At 54.1% G+C, this 23,820-nt stretch overlaps 1 protein-coding gene across 3 annotated transcripts in view; it reads right to left on the minus strand.

The window, feature by feature from the left end:
• ABR (ABR activator of RhoGEF and GTPase) overlaps positions 1–23,820 on the minus strand; it is a 190,207-nt gene that overhangs the window by 74,727 nt on the left and 91,660 nt on the right. For 2 of the 3 annotated variants that reach the window (XM_054709005.1, XM_054709006.1), the window contains exon 3: positions 2,882–2,980. In XM_054709005.1, the coding sequence (XP_054564980.1) occupies positions 2,882–2,980 (99 nt within the window). Of the gene's footprint in view, positions 1–2,881; positions 2,981–11,623; positions 12,005–23,820 lie in introns of those variants that run through there. The other variant, XM_054709004.1, reaches the window with a different exon arrangement.

Here is a 23,820-nt window from a genome sequence, read left to right on the forward strand (position 1 = left end):
TAATACAGTTCCTCAGGTTGTGGTGACCCCCACCCATAAAACTATTTTCGTTGCTACTTCATAACTGTAATTTTGCTACTGTTATGAATCGCAATATAAATATCTGTGTTTTCCCATGGTCTCAGGTCTCGACCCACAGGTTGAGAACCGCTGCTCAGCAGCGGTTGAGCCTAAGACCATCAGAAAACCTTTTTTTGAACTCCTTTCAAATACGTATCCTTTTAGTAATGATAACCACGCCCCCGAATTTTGGTACAGTTATTCATAGTTTGTAAGGTGCATTTCACATACATCTGTGTTTTCCGATGGTCTTAGGCGACCCTGCTAGGGGTTCTCAACCCACAGGTTGAGAACCGCCGCTATAGATCCTAAGACCATCGGAAAACACAGATATTTACATTACAGTAGCAAAACACAGATATTTACATTACAATTCATAACAGTAGCAAAATTACAGTTATGAAGTAGCAACGAAAATAGTTTAATGGTTGGGGGTCACCACAACATGAGGAACTGTATTAAAGGGTCTCGGCATTAGAAAGGTTGAGAACCACTGCTCTAGGGCATCTCATCAACATTATAAGAAGCACCTGCTGTACTAATATTAGTATACCCAGTTTGCAGATGGAGAAACCGAGGCACAAACGTTCATTAATCTGCTGAAGGCCTAGAGCTAGTAAGTAGTCAAGGGGGGATGGAGAGCCCGAGCCCTCTTCCTTTTTTGAACTCCTTTCAAATATGTAGCCTTTTAGTAATGACAACCACGCCCCTGAATTTTGGTACAGTTATTCATAGTTTGCAAGGTGCATTTCACATGTATCTGGCTGGCCATCTGCCTGTTCTCCCTCCTTCAGTTAATACAGGGTGTCCAAACAAAATGTATACACACTTTAACAAATTTAATTAATCACTTAATTTTCATTCCTTCCCAGGTTTAACTGATTTGAAATAATGGGTGAAGCCAGACTAAGTTTTAAACGAAGAAAATTTATCCTAAAATGCCACTAGACTTTTTTTTTATGGGGATACATAAAAGAAAAAGTTTATGGTACAAAACTGGCAACAGTCGACGAATTGAGGGTGTATGAATACCTAACACGATGATTCTTGATGTTTGGGATCTCAGTGCTTCATATTATCGGCAGTGCCTGGACCAGAACGGTCATCAGTTTGAAAACAGGCATTGACACAAACAATTATTCATTTCTGTAGATTCTTTTAAGTTTTGAAAATGAGCTCTGTGTTAATAAACACTGACTTTGTAATCATTGGATGTATGTGTACATTTTGGGGGGACACCATGTATTTGAGTGCCTACGCACCTGGCACTGTACCAGGTCCCCAAAAGGGTCACCTGGTCCTCTCAACCCCACGGAGAAGAGAGATGGTAATGGTATTATTCTCATCCTCATTCGGGAAACTGAGGCTCCAGGACGTTATGCATGGCTCGCCCAAAGCCAGTGGTTTTCAAACACATGTAAAGAATAATATGGGCCGCCCTAACCGGTTTGGCTCAGTGGATAGAGCGTTGGCCTGCGGACTCAAGGGTCCCAGGTTCGATTCCGGTCAAGGGGCATGTACCTTGGTGGCGGGCACATCCCCAGTAAGGGGTGTGCAGGAGGCAGCTGATGGATGTTTCTCTCATCAATGTTTCTAACTCTCTCTCCCTCTCCTTCCTCTCTGTAAAAAAAAAAATCAATAAAATATATTTAAAAAAAAAAGAATAACATGGGCCAGTATATACATATATACACACACATACATACAACACACCAAAGTTTCATGATACGGTGCTTATTATGTGACACGTGCTGGTACTTTCTTTCTCGTTTGTATTTAAATGCTGGTTCAACCCATTCATAGTCAAGACGCCCAGTTTGTAAAACGGTGCAGCAAGTCTGTCATTAACGGCAGAGTCGAGTCTTTGCCCTAGTTCCGCCCCAGACCAGAGCCCTCACTGATCTGCCATACGGTCCTTCACTTGAAAGCGTGACTGTGCCTTCCAATAAGCTCCGGTGAGAATTACCACAAACTCAGCCCAGTGTGTTACGAAGCACCTGCACATTTCAGCCGTTATCCCTTGGCTAATAAATGCCACGCCCCCCGGGACACTGGGTGACAACATCTTAAAAGTACACACATGGGCATCCAACAATTCCCGTAAGAATGCGTCTCTACTGACCTAGAACTTCAGGCGCCACAATCCCTTCACGTTCAAATTCAGGTGCATCCAATAGCGCTTTCTCCAAAGGCAGAAACACCTTACACCTGAGTAGTCCTTTTCCCCTTGGAAAACATCTGAACAGCCTTCTGGCTTCACCCATTATGTCAAATCAGTTAACCATTTTCATAGGATTCTCACAGCAATGCCTCCGGCTTGGAGAGCAAACCGAGGCACCTTCACCGAGGGCTGGGGTTGGTCTGACGCCCCGGCGCTGGCGTGTCTCAAAACGGCCGAGAGCCTTCCACCTCACATTTCCTGCCAGGGAGCCGGGGATGGCGCAAATGGCTCCCTATTGCAGGAAGGAGGGGGGACCGGGACCAGCACTGACAAAAAGGTCTCAACGTGATTGGCGGATGGAGAACTCCCAGGGTCCGGTCCAGTGTGGAAGTGGTGGGCAGACCCCACCTGGACAGATCGATCAGTAACGCCTGTGCCATGGTCATGGGTGATGGAGCGTTCGCCGCCCCCGCCCTCGTGGTGCCTCTGCTCCCGCCTCTCCCTGGGCAGTAATGGAGGGTGGGGGCTGGGGGGCACGGGCCCTTGCTGGCAATGACCCCAGCTGCTAGTTCAGGTCCTCTCTCCTTCCGACTCCAAAAGCAGTTTAGGAGCATGACCGTGTCCGACGGGGGGACCAGGAGGCCCAGAGGCTGTACTCACCAGCAGCAGGGCTTCCAGCTGGTTGATGTAGATCTCCTCGCTGGCCAGGAACCCTGAGAGGACCAGCTTCCTCATCTCCAGGCCTTTCCCGGCTTCCACCTGTGAGAGCAAACCAGAATGCTGAGCGGCCTGTTTTCTTCCTTTTCTCTCTCTTTCACTAACACTTTTGTATGGGGCAAATGCCACATCTACCTATTAGAAAATCTGGCAAATACAAAAACAATCACCATATTCCTACTCTAGCTTCTTCTTTTTTTTGTTTTATTTTGTTAATCCTCACCTGAGGATATTTTTCCATTGATTTTTTTTTTTTTTTTTTTTAGGGAGAGGAGAAGAGAGAGGGAAAGACAGAGAGAAATATCGATGTGAGAGAAACACATCGATTGGTTGCCTCCTGCACTGGCCGGGGAGGAGCCTGCAACCAAGGTACGTGCCCTTGACTGGAATCGAACCCGGGACCCTTTGGTCCGCAGGCCGATGCTCTTTCCACTGAGCCAAACTGGCTAGGGCTCCTGCTCGAGCTTCTTGCTTTGCTTCTCTCTCATCCTTTTTTCCACATTTCCTTATTTGATACCCATCCATCCATTCATCCACCTATTCAACCTCATAATAGTGAACAAGATAACAAAGGACCTGGCCTCACGTGTGTGGGGGCAGTTCAATGGGGGGAGGGGAGGACGCAGTTAAGAAGGGAAATCGGAATCATGGCTGAGGCAGGGCATGCCACATGGAAGGGCTCAGAAAGGGCGTGGGGAGGCTCCCAGAGGAAGTGATCTATAAACTGAGAGGAGGGGGAGAAAGAATGGGATGAAAGTGGCCATGGGAACCCCAGCTGTGTGGCCTTTTAGCTGCACCTCTGACTTTATCCTCCTGTCCCCAGGGGTTCAAATTCGCAACAAAAGATGCCAGCTGTGGCCCTGGCTGGGTGGCTCAGTTGTCGGAGCATCGTCTCCCATCATCCCCCTACACCCCCTTGGTAGGATGGGTATGAGCGGCAAACCATCACTGTTTCTCTATTTCTCTCTCCCTTCCTCCCTCCCTCTATCATTGAAAGCAAATCACTGGGTGAGGATTAAAAAATTTATAATAATAACAATAAAGAAAAGAAAGGCGGTAACTAGCTACGGGTCACCCCTCCTACCATTTCCTGACGGCCTCATTCTGTTCGGCACTGGCGTCCTCCCCACTCCACCTCTCCCCCATGGTGGAGATCGTGCCTCATTTAGCTTTGAATGCCCATCTTGCTAATCTCTTACCAAGACTCTTCCCTTCGTTTTCACTCCTCCTCTCTGCCGTGGTCTAGGCCCTCAGCACCCCACTCTGCAGGCCGACTCTTCTAGCTGACCCCTGCCTCTCCCTCCGCTCCACACACCAGCACCAGACCCATCTTCTGAGAAAGCCACCTTCCACCTGATGTTTGTCAAGGATTTAAGTCAATACAGCAAAATGCAATTACCTGGGGATTCAGTTAAGTCAGTGGTCGGCAAACTCATTAGTCAACAGAGCCAAATACCAACAGGACAACGACTGAAATTTCTTTTGAGAGCCAAATTTTTTAAACGTAAACTTCTTCTAACGCCACTTCTTCAAAATAGACTCGCCCAGGCCGTGGTATTTTGTGGAAGAGCCACACTCAAGGGGCCAAAGAGCTGCATGTGGCTCGCGAGCCGCAGTTTGCAGACCGCTGAGTTAAGTTATTCATCCAGTTATTCATCCACTCAACAAATATTTACTGAATGCCCCCCAGACCCCATAGATAGAACAGGAAGCACACACACAGTAGTCCCTACTCTCATGCGGCTTATCATCTACTGGGAGAAAAAGACGTTAAAAAGAAAAACAAAAACCAGGAACATGTAAATTGTAATAGGGGCCCCAGTTTATTTACTTAAACACCCTCAGTGGCTCCCAGAGCCTCTCCCTACCCTTCCATCTCCCCACAGCCATCGGATCTGTCTTCCCAACAGGCCAGAGGTGTCCAGCGTCTGAGCGCGTCATCCCTGCTGCCTCGCTCGATGCCTTCTCCTACCCCGGCTCTTCTCTTGTCTGAACCCCACCTCCCCTCGAAGGCACAGCTGCAGTCTCTCTGGCCTGCAGCGTCTCTTGTATGGCGTCTGCGGCATTGACCCCCGAACCTGACGGGTGCCCTGGTTCATGACCTGCCCGTTGGCTTCGTAGGGCTCTGGAGCACCTGCGTCACTCCTGTGCACTCCCTGGAGCCCAGGGCCACGTGACACCCCTACCGTGCGGGCACCTAACACTTAGGAAGGCTCGTAAGTTCTTTCCACTCTCTCATCTGGCCTTCAAATGCCTCCTTGGGGTGGGTACTATATTTTCTCATCACACACACAGAAATAAATAAGACTTAAAAGAGGGAAGGGGCTCATCCAGGGTCACAGAGCCAAGAAGTGGCCGGGATGGAATTTGACCCCAGGCCTGGGACAGTGAATTCCGTGCTATTCCACTGCTCGGATAATGTCCTCACTCGTCCTCAAGCATCAGATGCTCACCTGGAATCTCAAGCAGATCCCTCTCGGGGCCTCAAGAGCACGCCCTGAGCATCGTCCGGGAGAGCTGTGCGAAGTTATGGGAAATTTCCCAAGTCCTGAGAAGCAAGGCTTCCCGGAACCCAGCTGCCTTCCCTGCCCTGGTGTGCTCACATGCTGGCCGGCCCTTTCCCCAGGTGAGCCTGGGTCCTGGGCCCGTGAGCAGACCTGAGCTGGAGGCTGCTGCCCCACCCCCACCCCGTCTCTGGAATGGCATCTGACCCCGTGGTAGAAGAACAATGCCGTGCCAAAGAGGTCCACACCCCAATCCCCCAAACCGGTGGCTAGGCGGTCTCATATGGCAAAAGGGGCTTGGCAGACATGATTAAGTTAAGGATTTTTAGATGCGTTATCCTGGACTATTGGTGGACCCTTATGTATCCCAAGAGTCCTGTGAGAGGCGGGCCAGAGCGTCAGAGAAACAATGAGCACAGAAGGAGAGGGCAGGGAGGGAGGGACAGACCGACGGAAGACCGGAAGATGCCACACTGCTGGCTCCGAAGACATTCCACGAGCCAGGGAATGCAGGAGGCCTCTCGACGCTGGAAAAGGCACAGACGGACACGGATTCTCTCCGCCAGCACCTCCAGAAGGCGTGCAGGCCAGCTGGCCCTTGTCGACGTGCGTAAGTGAACAAATGTGTTGTTTTGAGCCACTAACTGTGTGGTCATTTGTTGCAGTGACATTAGGAAACTAGTGTGGACGCCACGGGCACGCTTTAGGGAAGGACAGTGGTTACTTATCGATGCCTTCCCAAGTACCAGGCACTAAGTGCTTTCCATGGATTAACTCTGAAGTCCCACAACCTGGAAGGTGCTATCATTATTCTCCCGAGTCACAGAGTGGAAACGGCCAGCGGCTCGGAGCTGTCCACCTGGCAGGTGGGCAGCACACCCTCCAAGGAGCAAGATCAGAGCTCGGAGCAGGGCCCCAGCCTGCTGCCTCCCCAGCCTGACACATGGGAGCTCTCCCTCCACGTAGGGGGCCAGCACTCGCCTGCTGCACCCCATTCCCCTTCTATCTCCTGCCAACCAAGGGTTTGTCTGAGAGTCACTCAGGGAACACTGAGCTGAACAGTAGAGCTGGCTGAAGTGGGACCAGTGCGAAGACCTGGTGATTCACGGCCCCCGCAAGCCTTCACCCACCCTGGCATGAGCCAGACCCCTGTGACAGCCCCTTCAGCAAGACCCCTCCTTAAGAGACTCCCACCTCAGAGTCCAATCTTGAAAGGGCTCCCCAAAAGGGAGTAAGGAGTCACCCCTGAGAGTCCCCACTCTGGGTCACATTCATTCTGAAGTGTGGGCTGGCATGAGGGTGGAGGCGATGTGAAATTAAATCCAGTTATCACCAAAAACTTATTTCATCTTTCCTTTGCTTTCCTCAGACCCATGTTCCTGGTTTAAAATTATCTGGACATTCACAATTGTCTCTTTAATCCTTGTGGGGCTATTCTTTTTTTTTTTATTTAATTTTTAAAAAATCGATTGATTTGAGAGGAAAGGAGGGAGAGAGAAATATCGATTTGTTGTTCCACTTACTTATGCATTCACTGGTTGATACATATTTTTTTAATCCTCACCTGAGGATATGTTTTTACTGATTTTGAGAGAGAGAGAAACATCGATAGGCTGCTCCCACCTCCCGCCCTCTGCAGGTTCCCCAAGCAGGAATTGAACCTCCACCCAGGCATGAGCCCCAACTGGAAACCCAAGTGCAACCTTTCTTTGGTGCATGGGACGATGCTTCAGTCAACTGAGCCACCCAGCCAGGACTCATTGCTTGATTTTTGCCTGTGCCCTGACTGGGAATCGAACCCGCAACCTTGGTTTATCAGGGTGACCCTCTAACCAACTAAGCTACCCATCCAGGGCCCTTTTGGGGCTGTTCTTATCTCATAAAATGTCAGGGCTCAACATTAACTCATTCACACCTCACTAGGTGCCAGGTACTGGGAATACAAGTGAGGGAGACAATTTCTGTCCCAAAAAGCCCTCCAGGGGTGCCCACGTGCCCAGCATCTCCAGGGCGAGTTCTCTAAAGAGTTCAGGTCCCCCCAGCACAGGAAAGCTGCCTTCTCAGTGACACCATCCCCACTTCCTCCCCACGGGGAGCTTGTGAAACGCGGCCACGGTGGGCTCCTTCATGCCCAGCATTTTACACAATCTGCAGTCCCACCGTCTGTGGGCCTGAGGGCCCCTAATCTAAAAGGTCAGTCACTCTGGCAGGGACAGTATCTTCAAGCAAAGCGTGGCCAACTCTGGCCTAGTCTACTGCAGCAGGGACTAACAAAAGCCCCCGAAGGTTTAGTTCTAGGCCAGAGGTCGGCAAACTGCGGCTCGCGAGCCACATGCGGCTCTTTGGCCCCTTGAGTGTGGCTCTTCCACAAAATACCACGTGCAGGTGCGCACGTACAGTGCGATTGAAACTTGGTGGCCCATGCGCAGAAGTCGGTTTTCGGCTCTCAAAAGAAATTTCAATCGTTGTACTGCTGATATTTGGCTCTGCTGACTAATGAGTTTGCCGACCACTGTTCTAGGCCAAGCGAAGCCTATCTGTCTAGGAGCTGTGATCTCCTCCGAGACAACAACAAGGAGGACTGAAGAGGCAGAGCTGCCTGTGAGTCAGAACCTCAGGCCAAGCGGCTCCACACCCGCAGAATTCCGCTCAGGGACCACGCTAGTTTGCCACGAGCACCCAGTGGGGTCTGCTCAGAGCAGGTGCCACTGCGCTTAGGAGCTGTGTCCAAGCCAAGCATCAGCCTCGGGCCGGCCAGCCCTTCTCTGGGTTGAGACAAGGCAGGGACACCCCCCACTCCCTCTCCTCTCCTCAGAGCTAGATACCGGGGAGGTGTCTGCCAGCAAAGTCCTCAGCAGAATAACGAGCAGAGAGGACAGGGGCAACTGCTGGGGGACAGACGAAACCCACAAAGTCCACTCTCCTAAGGGAGGATCCCCGAATTCTGGGGTCCCAGGTGTCTGACGCTTTGGACAGGCCCCCTGGGATCCAGCAATGTTTCCAAACGTCAGTTGTTCGTATCCCACCTTTGCAGCTGTGTCCTACTCACACCCCCCCTGCACTACTATTTACCTAACATTGTTCTTTACAACTGACTTCTTAAAAGCACAGCCTTATCCCATGTATGACATGTGAAATCACAGGAAAGATGCACAAATTATATTCTCCCTAACATACGTTAAAATATCTACCTAACTATTCAAAGTGCAAAATACATATCCAGGCGCCACCTAAAATCATCATATATGTGCCCCCCCCCCCCCACTTTCAGGAAACATCCACGTGGGAGCCACAGGTGCGGCCAATCACTGCCCGTGAGGGAGAAGAGACCTGGGCAGATGACACAGAGATCTACGCACTTCAGACAATCCATTAAAAATTGGCACCGAGTAACACCTGAGGGGTTAATCCGCATTATAAAAGGATTCTTATTCCTGGCAAATGAGTTCCCTTTCAATGGCAGCATTTATATCGCCCTCCGTACCTTTAAATAGAATTGTATCAAAGACTTTCGGAAAGTATGCGGCACTTTACAGCTGGGAGGTGATGTTGCCATCAGTATTCACATTATTATTCGTTTATAGATCATTAACTCTTCAAAGGGAAGGGTGGGCTGAAAGACACAGCAGCCCCCCTCCCTGAACCCCCCACCACCAAGCTCTGGAGAAAAATCACTGCCATCTTCACATCTGTCCCCTAAGAAGATGAAGTATCTTGGAAATTACACTGAAAACAGGATTGATTTATAGGCTTGGCATCGGGGCATATGCTCAAGGAACATGACCACTATTTAAGGTAAGTACTCCTGAAGCAAAGTAATAGAAAAGAGAGAACTGTCTTGGATTCCTACCAGCGGCTGAAAAGAGTCTATCTTGCAAGAGCGTGCCAAGACGGTCCACAGCCCTGGGCAGGAGCACACGCTCCAGAAATGCCCCCGGACCACACACGTGCACCCAGTCCAACCCTGACTCAACGAGACGTGATCTCTCCTCCTCTGAATTTAGTCCCCTTTTATCAGAACCCTCCTCATTGGCCCTGACGACTTTCTCATTATATTGCTATAATCTGTACACTTGCCCCCTCACCCTGAACTGTGAACTCTCTGAGTTCATCTCATCTCCTCCCCCCCGGCCAGGAAGTGCTTCGAAGAGAACACAACCCGACAGTGTTTGTTGAATGAATCAATGAGCTTTCTCACCATCGATCTCCAGCCACCCTGCTTGTCTTCTCCCTCCAATGACAGCCTGGCCTGGGCAGGAGGAAGGCATCCTGGAGGTGTTCAGGATGAGACAAGAGGCCTGGAAACCCCCAATACTCCTGAAAGGCCCCCTCCCCCACGCTGGAGACAAGTCCGGAACACCGAGGCAGCAAGGTAGAGGGGAAGACTCACAGGGATCGGGAGGCGCGGCGTTTTGAGTGTGAGGTGTGCCCAGCACCTCTTGGCATCCATGTGCTGTCTCTTTAGAACTCCTCTGAGATGGAACAAGGCCAGGCACAGGGTACACCCTCTGCAAGCCCCATCGAGCCTCGCTCATTCCACACATTCACTGGGCACCAGCCAAGCACCAGCACTGCACAGCATTCCACAATGAACACAGGTGGCCCTTGCCCTCGAGAATAGGACAGAGCAGGCAGATGCCTCAAGTGCCAAGCAGAATGAAATATGGCCGAGACTCAGGTAGAAGCCGGAGTCCAGAGTAAGGGTGGACCCATACGGCAGCGTATCAGCAGATCCCACCTGTGTTGGGAAGGGTTTCTCAGAGAGGGTCCATTAGGAACCCCGCACGCTATGTTCTTGGTTCATAATCACACTTTTCCCATCCTGCTTCTGCGGGGGGAGGCTGGTCAGACCCTAAGTACAGAGGCTTTCATGGGCCCAACGAGGAACATGACTTACCTCCACGGCTCGGCGCTAGCTCCAGAAGAGAGCCGGGGTGGGGCATCAGCCACCACCCATTACAGCTCCTCACTGCTCTGCTCGCAGGCCTGCAGCCACGCTCCACCCGAGCTCCACACTTCAGCCATCTACCTTGGGCCGCAGTCTATTTTTACCTCCATTAGCTCCTCCGGGAAGCACACTGTAGCGTGGGTGGGGCAGGGCCGTGATCCCATCTTACAGGAGGGACGAGAGGTCCAGAGAGGCTCCAGACAGCCGCCTGCCCACAGCAGTGCCCTGTGCACCATGCCCTCGGGGGTGCCCCACAGATGGGTGCTCTCTTTTCAGGCAGCCTGGCTTGCAGTCTAAGAAAACGCTGCCATACTTTCTAACTGGCCTCCTTTCTGGCCACAGAACAGCGAGGAGGTGAGCAAAAGGCTGAGGTTAGAGCCCTTAGGAGTGGGCTTAGGGGAAAGAAAGGAAGCCATGCCTCAGGCAACACAGGTGTGGATTCTAGAGGGAGCCCTGCCCTGAGGAGGAGGTGCAGAGAAGGGGACTGATGCAGCCACGCCCCTCCTGCTCTAGCTTTAGGGCAACTTCTCTGACAGGACAGGGGCATTGCTGCCAAGAGTGCCCACAGCCCGAGTGGGTGGGCTGGGGTCCAGCAGATGCTTCCCGCGTTTGCCCGCCTTAGGAAAAGTGCCTACCCACCTGGCTTCTGCCTCAGAGCCAGCTGTCACCTTCCCCCTCTTCAGCAACTCCAATCCTCTTCCTTCAAGGAAGCTCAGTGACCTCTGGTGCTCTCCCTCCCTCCCTCCAAATGCTCTCTTGCCGAAGCCCAGACTCACCAAGTCCCCTTGCTAGAAAGAGAATGGCCCCCTTGGCCTGAACTTCCTAAGTGCACTTATCCCACTGTTGCCATGGAAACCATGAATTAAGGCCTCCCGGTTTCAAGTCAGCCAGCTCCTCTGGGGCAAGCAGGCTCACACCACTGCCATGCCCGCCAGGTGACTCATGTCACCGCCAGTGAAAGCCCCAAGCACAGCTGGCCGGGTAGAGCCAGCGGCCACTCCCCCTGAGGACAACTGGTCCATGGGAGGAGGCAGGCCCTGCGCCTCTCCCCCAGGAGCAGCTGCCGAGCGCACAGCCCCTCTCGTCCCCTCGCAGGCATGCGCCAGTCCCTCTCCAGCAGAGCGAGGTCTGTGCACCCATCAGCCATTTCTGCCCGCACGCAGCTCCGGCGGTGGAGAGCTGCTCGCCCTGCCCCCTCCCTCAGCAAGCATCCAGGGCGTGTCACATTCCCACCTTCACAGCCATCAAGAAGGGGGACCCTGAGCCAGGGCTGGTCGGGGTTCCCAGCTCGCATTCCTCCAGGAGAAACACATCTTCATCCTCCAGAACCTTGTCCAAAAGGCCTATTGCCTCCTCTTCCTCTTCCATGGCAGCCGGAGCCGCGGAGGGCAAACAGGAAGCAGGGTCCACGCAGCAGTAGCACCAGCAGCAGCAGCAGCAGCCGTCGCCGCCGCCGCCCCGGAGGGAGGCAGGCGCGCAGGGAGGGGACGAGCGTGCAGGGCAGGCCTAAACCAGCATGCTGGCCTCCCCGGAGTCAGCCCTGGCACCTGGCCACCGGCTCCCGATGAAAGGCTCCATTATGAACCTTTTCCTGCAGCCGCTTCCCGGCCCTCCAGCGCGCGGGGCTGCGGGCCCGCCTCGCGCGCGTCCCGCCCTGAGAAAGGGGAACCGGGTCCGCTGGGGCGGCCCCGTGGGCCTCGGCCGCCTCCCGGCAGCGCTCCCCGCCGCCGCGGTGTCAGGGCTGTCAGTGCAGGAAGGCGCGCGGGCGGAGCGGGAGGCGCCCCTGCGCGGCCGCCGGGCCCTTCCTGCTGTGCGCGCGGGCCGGGCGCAGGCGGGGCCCCGCGCTCCCCGGCCGCCGCTCGCGAGGTCGGTCCCGGCGCCCCGCCGCCGCCGCCGCCGCCGGCCCCGGCGATCCCGCCCTTTCTGGGCTCCGAGGTCCGCGTTTGCTGTGAATACACAGGAAATGCACAACTTGACTTGCGAGGTGGAGCCGTTCCCTCTGTGGTCACCGGGCCCGCCGGCTGGCGGAGGCTTCTGGAGCGCGGAGGAGGGGCGAGGAGGCCGCAGACGGGCCGGGCGCAAGGGGAGGTCGGCTTCCCAGAGACAGGCTTTATTTACAGCCCCTCTCCGGGCCCGGCCGGGCGGGCGGGAGCGGCGGGGGGAGGAGCGCGGGCGCAGCTGCCCGCACAGCCTCGCGGACCTCCCGGGCCCACTTCAGTGTCACCTTGGATCCCCATAAGCCCGAGTGCCTTCTCACCTCCGCCTCAGGCCCTGCCACCTTTGCGGAGGTGAGGCGGAGGCCGGTGAGAAACCAGTTTCCAGCCCACCTCGGGCTGGGGGAACGAGGCTTTGTGCAAAGAAGGCCTGACCTGCCTCGCCGGCCGCCGCAACCAAAGGAAACTTAAGTACCAGCCGGGTCTGCAGCAGGGGCCACCTGGGCGGTGGGAGGTGCCACATCTACTCACAGATGCTGCTGAGATTAGCGTTCCACCTCTTGGGGCTCTTCCCTCAAGAGGGGCCTTGGGCCCCAGCCGTTTGGGCTCAGTGGATAGAGCGTCGGCCTGCGGACTGAAAGGGTCCCCCGGGTTCGACTCTGGTCAAGGGCACATGCCCAATTTGCGGGCTCGACCTCCAGTAGGGGGCGTGCAGGAGGCAGCCGACCAGTGGTTCTCAATCATTGATGTTTCTATCTCTCTCTCCCTTTTCTCTTCCTCTGAAAAGAAAGGGGAAAAAAAGGGGGGGGGGGGGGGCAGGGGCCTCGGCCCAATAGAACCCGCACCACAGGAGAGGGTGATCCAGGGCAGGGACTATGGCCAAGCCTGTCTCTCCCCCCCCCCCCCCACCCCCGCTTCCCTTGGCTGCTTCAACAGTTACAAAAGCTGAATCCATCCGGAGGGTAAAGGGCACATTCCGGTTCCCTAGCCTGGACTCAGAGGTGGTACATCCACCCACTCTCATGGGGGAGGAGTTTTGGGCAGGACCCGAAAAAAACTCTTTCACAACACAACACCTAGGGCAAAGGTTGCAAACTCCAGCACCCATGATGGTGCAGATAAGAGCACCCGCAATAGTGTAGATAAGATCAATCAGCAAAATGAGCCGGGTGGGGGCCAGGTGAACTGAAGAAACCGCCACTCAGCTCCGGTCCAGCTGAGGGCTGCCCCATCTTGGATTGTTAAAGAGAAGCTGGGAACCTGGATTCTTAGGTGACACCTCTTGATTTTAAAATGACGACAGGTAAATTGCATTTATAAAAACCACAGTGCAGTCAATAATATTCTGGTAACTATGAGTGGTGCCGGGTGGGTACTGGAAATATCGGGGAAATACTTTGTAAAGTATACGGTTGTCTAACCACTAGGCTGTACGCCTGAAACCAAGACAAAATAATATTGAAAGTAAACCAATTTAAGCCCTAGCCGGTTTGACTCAGTGGATAGAGCGTTGGCCTGGGGACTGAAGGGTCCCGGGTTCGATTCCAGTCAAGGACACATGCCCAGGTTGCAGGCTTGACCCCCAGTAGGGGGCGTGCAGGAGGCAGCCGATCAATGATTCTCTCTCATCATTGATGTTTCTCTTTCTCTCCCTCTCCTTCCTCTCTGAAATCAATAAAAAAATATTTTAAAAAAGTAAACTAATTTTAAAAAGTAAACCATGGTGTGGTCTAAATGAAATGCATATCTGTGCATTAAAGTAGGCCCACAGACAAGGCCTTCTTGCATCTGGTTGTTTCTTTGAGAGAAGGTTGGGAGGGGGAGGGGGACAGGGATTCCCTGAATATTCCTTCTGTCCCCTTTCCTCACTGGAAACAAATTCAGCTTCACACCCTACCAGCCCACCACTTATCTTTATAAGCCTGTATAATAGGTGCCACCAGCTAGGTAGATCAACTGAAAACTCAAGATTCTGGGTGGTGAGCTCCGAAGCTCCAACCCCATTCAAGCCCCCCGTCCTGCCCCCATCTCCCACCAGCCCCTCAAGCATATCTCCAGCCAGGGATTCCCCTGTAATCTTCCTGATGCTTCCAGCTCACAATTCTCTCTCCCAGTACACGGTTGCCAGGACCAGCCACTGTGGCTCTGAATGATACAGTGTCTGAGCTATCCATCAACTTCACATTTGTGCCTACCACCAGCCTCCTTATGCACATGTCACATCCCCGTCAGGTGGCAACTACTGTGTGGCCACAGGGGGAAGAGTCAAACCCTTTGGACCTCACATGGAAATGCATTCCAAAGGAGGGGGAAACGTGTACCATCCTTGGCCCACCTGGTATCCTCACCTCTCCTCTCCAGTGGGCACCTCAGCTGAACACAGGGCCCTGGGCTGAGCCTCCAAGCTGGGTGGAGGATTGAGGAGGAGAGAGGAGGGGAAAAAGAAAAGAATGGGCATGATTTCTTATTCCATCTTCTCCCCCAAGATCTGTGGATGCTCTAAGCTCGGGGGGGGGGGGGGGGATGGGGGGGGGTAAGGGGGCTCCTGCCATTCTATTAGAGCAGAGAACCTGTCCTCAGCAGTGACAGGCTCCTCCCTGTCACCAAAGCTGAAATGCAAGGGATTGGGGGTAGCTCTCTGGGCCCTCAGGGCTCACAGGGTTCCACAGAGGCACACCCGCCCCATGCCCCGCCCTCTCTCTCACTCACTGGTTTTCCCCAGGCCCTGCCCGAGCTGGTTATAAATAGCCAGGCACATCTGAAGGGCCCTTTCAGCCACAATTCCTCATTTGGTTTGGGTGGATGAGGCTATTCCCAGAGCCTGGGAACAACCAGGCCTGGCATTCCCCAGGACACGTGTGTGCCAAACCAGGGCTCTGTGCCACAGAGTCTGACTCCCATCCTACAGGCTCCAAGTGCAGGGCAGGGGCTGCACCGATGGTCAGACAGGCAGGTGGCCTGGGGGAAGGGCCTAAAAGCCCAGGGGCCCTCCTGTGTCCCTTCCCTCACCCAAGGGAGCAGGCCGTGCCCTGAGAAGTCTCGGAGAGCAGCGGTCGCCAACCTTTCGGACCTCACGGACCACCCGTGGTCCACGGACCACCCACCGGCTGGCAACCGCTGTCCTAGAGTATCCTCATCTCCATTCCCATGTCCCTCTTCAGCAGGATGAGACCGATATCCACTTCTTCCCCGAACCCTGAGACCCCTCCGAAACTGCTCCCGAAGAGCCATGGCATTTCTACGCCACCCCATCCCTGTCGGCGGGAAATTCCAGTGAGTAACTAGAATGCCCTTCCAGCTCCACCGGGCACACAGACTCCACTCAGATGCCCTCAGTCTGTCCCCCCACTCCCCCCACCCTATGGAGGGGAAGTGACTCACATGTCCCAGGGATGCTCCCTCCCGCTCCCCTGCAAATGCCCAGAGCCAGCCCTGGACCTGAGCTTCCCCCCTGGGTCCACCACGCTCCACCTACTTCAGCCCGGCTCCTGATCCTCCACTCCAGAGAAGCAGCCCGCTCCAAAGGCCCCTAAATGGCATTTTTTCCAAAATCAGAGGCCTCCCTCTCTACCCCTCTGCAGCCAGGACATTCTCAAGTCCCTCAGCTTCCATGACTGCGCTGGGGCTACCTCTGACCACTCGGGCAGGTAAATCCCTCTTCCTCCTGCCTCCTATCCGTGTGGCCACCCACTCAGGACCCAGGGCTCAGGCTTCTGCTCTGCCCTCAGGAACTCAGCCCTTTTCATTTCTAGGCCATTGCTAGTCCTTTGCCACTGGCACCTCCAGCAGCTTGCTCAGCTCTGAATGTGGCACCTGTGCCGTTCCGCTGGCTCTCCTCACTCGGAAGTCCCGTCCACGCCCCTCAACTCCACAGAGCCACACCGATCGGCCCCTCCCCCTCCCTCCACCAGCTTCCCCTTCTGGCTTCTCCACTTCTGTTGGCCGGGCCACCATCTTCCTTCCCTCAGGCCCCCACATCCCTTTTATCCGGCCCCTTTGGTTCTTCCCTCTTTTCTTTTCATTTTTAAAAGATACTTTATTGATTTTTGGAGAGAGAGAAACATCAATGTGAGAGCGAAACATCGATCGGCTGCCTCCTGCATGCTCCCTACCAGGGATCAGGCCAAAACCCGGACATGTGCCCTGACTGGAATCGAACTGGCAACCTTTCAGTGCACGGGACGAAGCACAACCAACCGAGCCACGCTGGCCAGGGCCCTCCTTCTTTCCCTTTTCCAAAGCCACCGCCCAAACCAAGGTTTGCAGCGCCTCACACCTGCACAACCACAGTAATATTCCATTCTGACTCCTGTGCTTGCCTGTCCTAGCTGTTCACACCTTCGTCCATTCGTGCCCAGAGAGAAGGCCGGGCATTACAAACACACAGACCTGGGAGTGCCCATGGGGGAGACACGACCCTCGCCATTAGAGTGCCCTCAACCTTAGGGGGTGAGGAGACATGGACAAACAAGGCAGTGTCCGCACTAATCCACACCGTGGCCACCGGTCAAAGGCACTAACGCTGCCTGAGAGGAAGGAGAGTGGCTTCTGAGCAGCATCTTGAAAAGGGGGAGGGTTTCCAGGCAAAGGGAGGAAGACCAGAAAGGAAAGAGTTTTGTAAGGAGCACCAGGACGCTCAGCTGACGGAAGAGAAAAGGGGCAGGTGATGGACTTGGAGAAGTGGCTAGAACTACACCTTGGGGAGTGAGGGGTGTGGACTCCCCCATGGGCACTCACCAAGCCCACACTCTCGTCTCTTTTTAAAAAAATAGATTTTTATTGATTTCAGAGAGGAAGGGAGAGGGAGAGAGAGAGATAGAAACATCAATGACGAGAGAGAATCATTGATCGGCTGCCTCCCGCATGCCCCACACTGGGGATTGAGCCCGCAACCCGGGCATGTGCCCTGACTGGGAATTGAACTGTGACCCACCTGGTCCATAGGTCGATGCTCAACCGCTGGGCAAGCCCATACTCTCAAAGCTACCTCAACCCCATGGCCTTCTCTCCATCCCCTCATTCCCTTACCCACTCCGTCAACAAGTATTTATTCATTGCCTACTGTGCACCAGGCCCTGTGCTAGCATTCAGAACACAGCCACAAACAGGACACTCCGTCTACCTCCATGGGGCTGTCGGTCTCAGGGACAGACTGACATTGTGAGCCCAAGGCCGTGCCGGGGGAGGCGTACAACCTCACAAGGATTGCACTGAGGTACAACTCCTTCAGAAAGAATATATGGAAAGACCTCCTGTGATTTTAAATGTTCACACCCTCTGACTCAGCAACTCCACTTTAAGGGATTTTCTACAAAAACATTTCTACAAAGTCGCAAAGGTTATGGACAAAGATGTTCACTGCACTGGTGTTTACACGTGTAAAAGACCGGAAACAGCCCAAATGTCTATCAGAAGGGGATTGGTTAGGTGAATTACATTCATAAAATAGTGCATATAATCATAAAGAAAAAGGAGGTGTATCTTTAACTACTGACATGCAAAGATGTCCACTTGTTAAGTAAAATAAGAACAAATTGCGTAACAGTACCAAGAGTATGAAATGCAATCTCACTTTACATACACACACATAATGTCTACACGTCTATCTATGTATATCTAGCTATATAAATACCTCACGTGGAAAAAAAAAAGGAGACACATAAAACAGAACCAGTTCTTAACGGAAGTTTTCTTTGTAGGATGGAACTTCAGACTTTCACTTTCTGTATTATGCAGTTCTGCAAAGTTAGAATTGTCAGTGATGTAATCAGGGAAAATAAAGAAGTTAAAAAAAGAAGTGGGTAAGTGCTATGATTGGGAAAGTAGAGTGAGCTCTGGGAGCACAAGACAGGCAGGTGGAGCAAAGAGGGGGGGGGGATGGAAGGAGGCGACATTAAAACACACCTCAAAACGATCAGGGGTTAGCCAACCCCGTGGGGGTTGGGGGGCAGACAGGACGGTGTGAGGCCAAGGGAAGTGAGTCCAGTGTGGGTGGCGCGTATTCATTCATTCAGCCAATATTTACTGAGCATCCACTGTGTGCCAGGCACAGTTCTAGGCACTAGAACGCACAACGAGCAAACGTTTTGTTACAAAACTGGCAAAGCTTGCAGGGCTCACGTTCTCCTTGGAGGGATGGGTGACGAGGCCACAGAGGTAGGCAGGGGTCAAGTGGTCATGTCAGGTAGGGCCCAGACAGTATTACAACAGGACAAAGGGAAGGCACTGAAGGGTTGTAAGCAGGAAGTGACAGGGCCATTCTTCAAGGCCTTTCTACCGCTGACATCAGATTACTCTTTCTAAAACATTGCTCACCCTGGGCCCAGCAGGAAGCCACACCAGCCCAAGCAAGGGCAGTGGGGCTCTTGCCTATGACTCAACTGATCGCATTGTTGACAACCACCTCTGCTGCTTGCCATCCCCTGAAAGGACCAGGTACAGTCTCGCCTTTGGGCCTTGTCCTGGGCTTGAAGCCCCTTCTCCCTCCCTCCTCTTTGCCTCTCAACTTTCTTGGCAGCTCAAGCCCCACTTTTAAGAGTTTCTGGAGCCAACGAGAACGGACCTCCATGGGCCAGTGCCAGGGGCAGGCGGAGTTGGCTGCAGCCGCAGATGGAATCAGATTCACCCACTTCCTGATAGCTGGGCTCCTCCCTCTGCCTTCTCTTCCTCTGTGGTAGTAGAAGTCATTCCAAAAACCGTTCAGTAGAGTTCAACTACGTGAAGCCAACGTTGAGTATAAGCCAGTACATGACACTGTTTGTATAGTAAAACAAACAAACAAAAACGAAACCAAAAATCTCCCCTGGATTCTGGGTTTGAATCCTCTCTCTGCCTCTTGCCAGCTGTGTGACCCTAGGCAAGTCATTCAACCTCTGTGGGCCTCAGTTCCCTCGTCTGTAAATGAGGGTAATTATAGCACCCACTCCAGGGTGGCAGTGAGGACTAGTACACAGGGAAGTACAGGAGTCAAGCACCAGCTGTTCTCTTCTTCGGCAGCGGTGGGCGAGTCCAGAAGCGGGGAGCCCTAGCCCACTCCCAGCTACACCTCCCACCTCTTCCAAGGAGCCCAGTCCCCAAGCCACACCGGACCATCCTCCTTTCCTTAAACCTCCAGAGGTTTCCCCAGAACTTACACCTTTACCTAGAATGCCCTTCCTGACCAGTGCCCAGGCAGACCACTGCCTCCTCTCTGAGGCTGCCTCCTCCATGCTCTCCTCCTTGATTGGCCCCACCTGACTCCCCACTCAGACTTGTACATCTCTCAAGGTTGTTGCACAGATGGCCTTGAAATAGAGGAGTTGTGTGTCTCTCTCGCTGACTGTGTGTGTGTACAAAGGGGAAAGGGGCAAGCCCTGTTCATAAAAAGTCCAGCGTCCAGAACCATAAAAAGTAGATGCTTAGCCCTGGATGGTGTGGCTCCGTTGGCTGAGCATCGTCCCATGCACTGGTTCGATTCCTGCTCAGGGCACATGCCCAGGTTGTGGGCTCGGACCCTGGTAGGAGGCATGCAAGAGCAGCCAATCTTTCTCATTGATGTTTCTCTCCCTCTCCCTTCCTCTCTCTCTAAAATCAATACAAACATTTTTTTTTTTTAAAGTAGGTGCTCAGAAAATACAGGGCAGATTATGGCCAAGTGGGAAATGACCAGGGAGAAGGGAGGGCAGATATGGCCAAGTGGAGATGACCCCAGGAGGATGACAGGGCGAGGCAAAGGGTCTCCCAAGGAAATAATCAAGGGCCCAGGTTCGGTGGGTGATTCTATAAAAACATATGATGTGGGCTCCTAGGGCTAAAGGGAACCCCAAGTCACACAGTCCTACCGAAGAGAGAATCTCCTCTCTACCTCGGTCAGCAGCCTCTGCTTGAATCCTCCCAGGGCCTGGGAGCGGATTACCTGTCCCACTGGTAGACAAGTCTAACACTTGAAATATCCTTAATAGTTACTCACATCTTACCCCATGCTAACTCTCTTCTTATCCTGTCCTCCAGGGCAATGCGGGATCGTCTTCTTTCGTTTTAACAGGGCAATACTTGGAATGCAATGAGTACAAAAGGGAATAGAGTAAGCAGTCCCCTCCCATTCCTGCCCAGGCACCCTCCCTACCAGGCAGCCCTGCTAGGACGCTGTGACTGTCGGCTCCCCCTTAGCCCTAGGATCCGACGTCAATGGAAACCAGTTTCATAGAAACCATCTAGGCAACCTGAATGCCCTGGCTTACCTTCCCCCTGCCCGTAAGCCTCCTGGGGTCACTGCCACTGGATGCGTCTTTTCTGCGCACCCACTTTCCCCACTTGGTAAATGCCAAATGTCCCCCGAAGGACCCCTCCCCCCAGGACGACTGTCCCAGACCCCCATGTTTCTAACCTCCTTCTAGGCCAGGGGTTCTCAACCAGGGGTGACTTTGTTCCTGAGGACACGTTTAGCAATGTCTGGAGACCTCGGTGGTCACAACGGGCTCGCTACTGGCCGAGGACAGAGAAGCTGCTGGACGCCCTGCAATGCACAGGACAAGCTCCCACAGCAAAGGATTACCTGGCCATTTCCAGAGCTCAGACTGCTCTAGACACACTCCGGAAGCAGAAACCAGGCCCTGGGGAGCGGGGGGAGGGGCGGGGAGGGGGGGGAGCATTTACCAGTCAATGCCAAACAGAGAGGGCCAGCACTTCCCTCCTCCCTCAGCTCACACACCCGGTGGTAAGTCGGTGTCCAGCAGGGTGGGCTTACAGGGAACACCCTCACCGGGGGGCCAGGGAGAAGGGAGGGCAGAGTATGGCCAAGTGGGAACTGGCTCAAGGCAACTCTAACCTCTTTCCAAGCAACCAGGTCTCTGTGCCTCTCTCCTTCCCCTGAATCCCCAAGGTGGCGCCCTCTAGAGGGGGGCCCTGTGCCTGGCAGGAATGCCACTGCGAGCAGAGCCACAGGGACTAGAGCAGAGATGGGGAAGGTCCAAGAGCAGCCAGGGCCAGGGGGGCTCCTGAAGAGCTAGGTTCCCATCCAGGGAGCGATTCCGAGGGGTGCTCTGGCTGCTCCAGTACCCCCACCTCCTCACCAGCTGTGGGACCTTAGCAGGGTTCCGTGACATCTTGGCTCCACATAACCTGTAGAATGGGGCCCTGATGGCGCCTACCTCCCAAGGTTGTGGTGAGGGCTCCGTGAGTCGCTATCTATAAAGGGCTCTAACAGTGCCCAGCATCCAGCAAGTGCTATGGAAGTTTCTAGTCCTCTTCTTCTTCCTGAACACAGGCAGGAGGGGAGGGGTCTGTGCGGCCCTCCACATAGAGAACGCCGACAAGAGCATCCTCCACGTGAAAGAAAGCACCGGCACCCACTAGGGGAGAAACCAGGTGACGATGATGGAAAACGGCGAGTCCCTGGGATAGGAGCCAGCCTGCGGATGGGCCGTCCTCTGCCCTTCTGCCCCGGGCACGAGCCCCAGGCCAGGCAGCCCCTGCCAGCTGGCGGCTCCCCTGTGTGCGGCCAATACCTCCAAGGGCTTCCGCAGCACTTGTTCCAGGGGCATTGCAGCACCTATTGGTGTGACTGTGTGGGTCAGTCAGCCTCCCTGCCCCGCCCCCGAAGACTCCAGGGCTCAAGGGTAGAGACGGGGTCTGGTTGGGTGCCCCTTCATACCCACAGTGCCTGGGGCCTGATGAGACCAGCAAACCTTCCCTGGATGAATGTGACTTTGGAAGCAGCCTGGCTGGCGGATGTGAAATACACTCCTGAACGATGATCCCAGCACGCTGGCGGGGAGCAGATCCCAGACAGGGAGGCTCCAGGTCGGCCAGGTGTGCTTCCCCAGGGAAGACCAGCTCCGAGCCAGGTGTGCAAGCGTTTTAATAGGGCAATATTAATATTAATAGCACAGGGAGGGCCCATGTTCGATGGAGCTGAGGGTCACCACCAGGGCACTATGTCACCCTGCTTCTCAACTCAGACAAGCTAAGGACCCCCCCTTCCCCACCCCCTGCCCCAGGAGTCTTAGTTTCTTCATCTACAAACCACGTGGTTGGCTCCCCAAGTGGCTGGAGGCGTTAGGTGGCAATGAGGCCCATGGGCTCTCACACAGCACCTGGCACCTAGGAGGAGCCAGTTAGTCGCCCCTTTGCAGCGAGGATCAAAGATCCAGAAAGGGAGAGACCGGAACAAGGCTGCTCAGACAGGAGGCTGGCGCCCACTCCAGCGGCAGCTGGAAATTCCGGGAGGCATAAAGACCACCGGAGCCGCTAACCTCCCCAACCCAGGCCTCGCACACCGGGAGGGAGCAGACCGGGGCCCAATCTCAGATGCTCCCGCTCTCCACGTGGCTTCTCCACTCACCTAGCAGCAAACTCCTCGCTTGGTCACCTCAAATATCAAACCCCAAGTCTTCAGAAGGAGCCGAGGAAGAGATCTGCCCCAGCTTCATCCCCTAAGCCTGCACCTGCCCCCCTCCCTCCTCCCTGGCCATCCCAGTTCCCTTCCACAAACACGAGGGGAGCACCCCTCGGAGCCCTCCTGGGAGCTGCTGTGGAGGGCCATGCAGGTGATGGGGCAGTAACTGCGTGTGTCTCCCTGACAGGGAAGGGCTCGGGGGTGGGCTGTAAAAGTTCACAAGGGAGATGGTGTCTGAGCGGACCTGGCAGCACCACACTGACCCCAGCGTCAGAAAGACCGAGTGTGAACGTCTGGCCACTGGCTTGTCTTGGGCAAATTAAGTCAACTCTCTGAGCCTCAGTTTCCTCAACTGTAAAATGATGATCACTGTACCTACTGTTTAGGGTGTGGCTGGCCTCAAACGAGGCCACCCCTGTAAAAGGCTCAGCGAAAATCTAAGTTTTGTGAGGAGGAGAAGGAAGAGAAGAAGGAGAAGGAGGAAAAGGGGATGGAGATGAGAAGGAAGACGATGGTGATCATTTGGACTCTCCCCCATCCTTATCTTTGGATTTTCCTGCAAGTTGGAGTCGGAACCGCTCAGTGCAGCCTTTTATTAGACCCCTTTGGACCTGCTGTGGGTATCACAGGAACTACAGAATGAGTTTGACATTGAGCAATTCCTAGTTACGTTGTATGCGGACGTGACAATGCACAAAGCGCTCTGTCTCAGGGAAGCCTGGCAACAGCTGTGTGAGGTCAGGAGGGAGGAAATGCTCGGTACCTTCACTTTAGAGATGAGTACATCCGGAGCTCAGAGAGGGTGACTGACATCCCTCAGGTCACACAGCCGAAAGGGGCAGCGCTGACAACACCCAGCTTTTCTCTCTCCTCTGTGGGCCCTTTTTACTGCACCTCCCAAGGGACTCCATAGCGTGTGTGTGGGGAGCAAGCTTTTCTGTAAGACCATGGTCCTGGCAGAGCAAGCTTTTCTGTAAGACCATGGTCCACCCCCCATCGTCAGCTGAGCTGGAGGGTCTGCCCCGCCTCCCAGGGCTCACTCTCAGTGGAACTGAGCCACCAGTCCTCAGTGGCCTGGCCCTGCAGGAGGCTCTGCTCGGCCTGGGCTTGGGGAGAGTGAG

This window comes from Eptesicus fuscus, chromosome 20 (genome assembly GCF_027574615.1).
Source record: "Eptesicus fuscus isolate TK198812 chromosome 20, DD_ASM_mEF_20220401, whole genome shotgun sequence".
NCBI classification, from domain to species: Eukaryota; Metazoa; Chordata; class Mammalia; order Chiroptera; family Vespertilionidae; genus Eptesicus; species Eptesicus fuscus.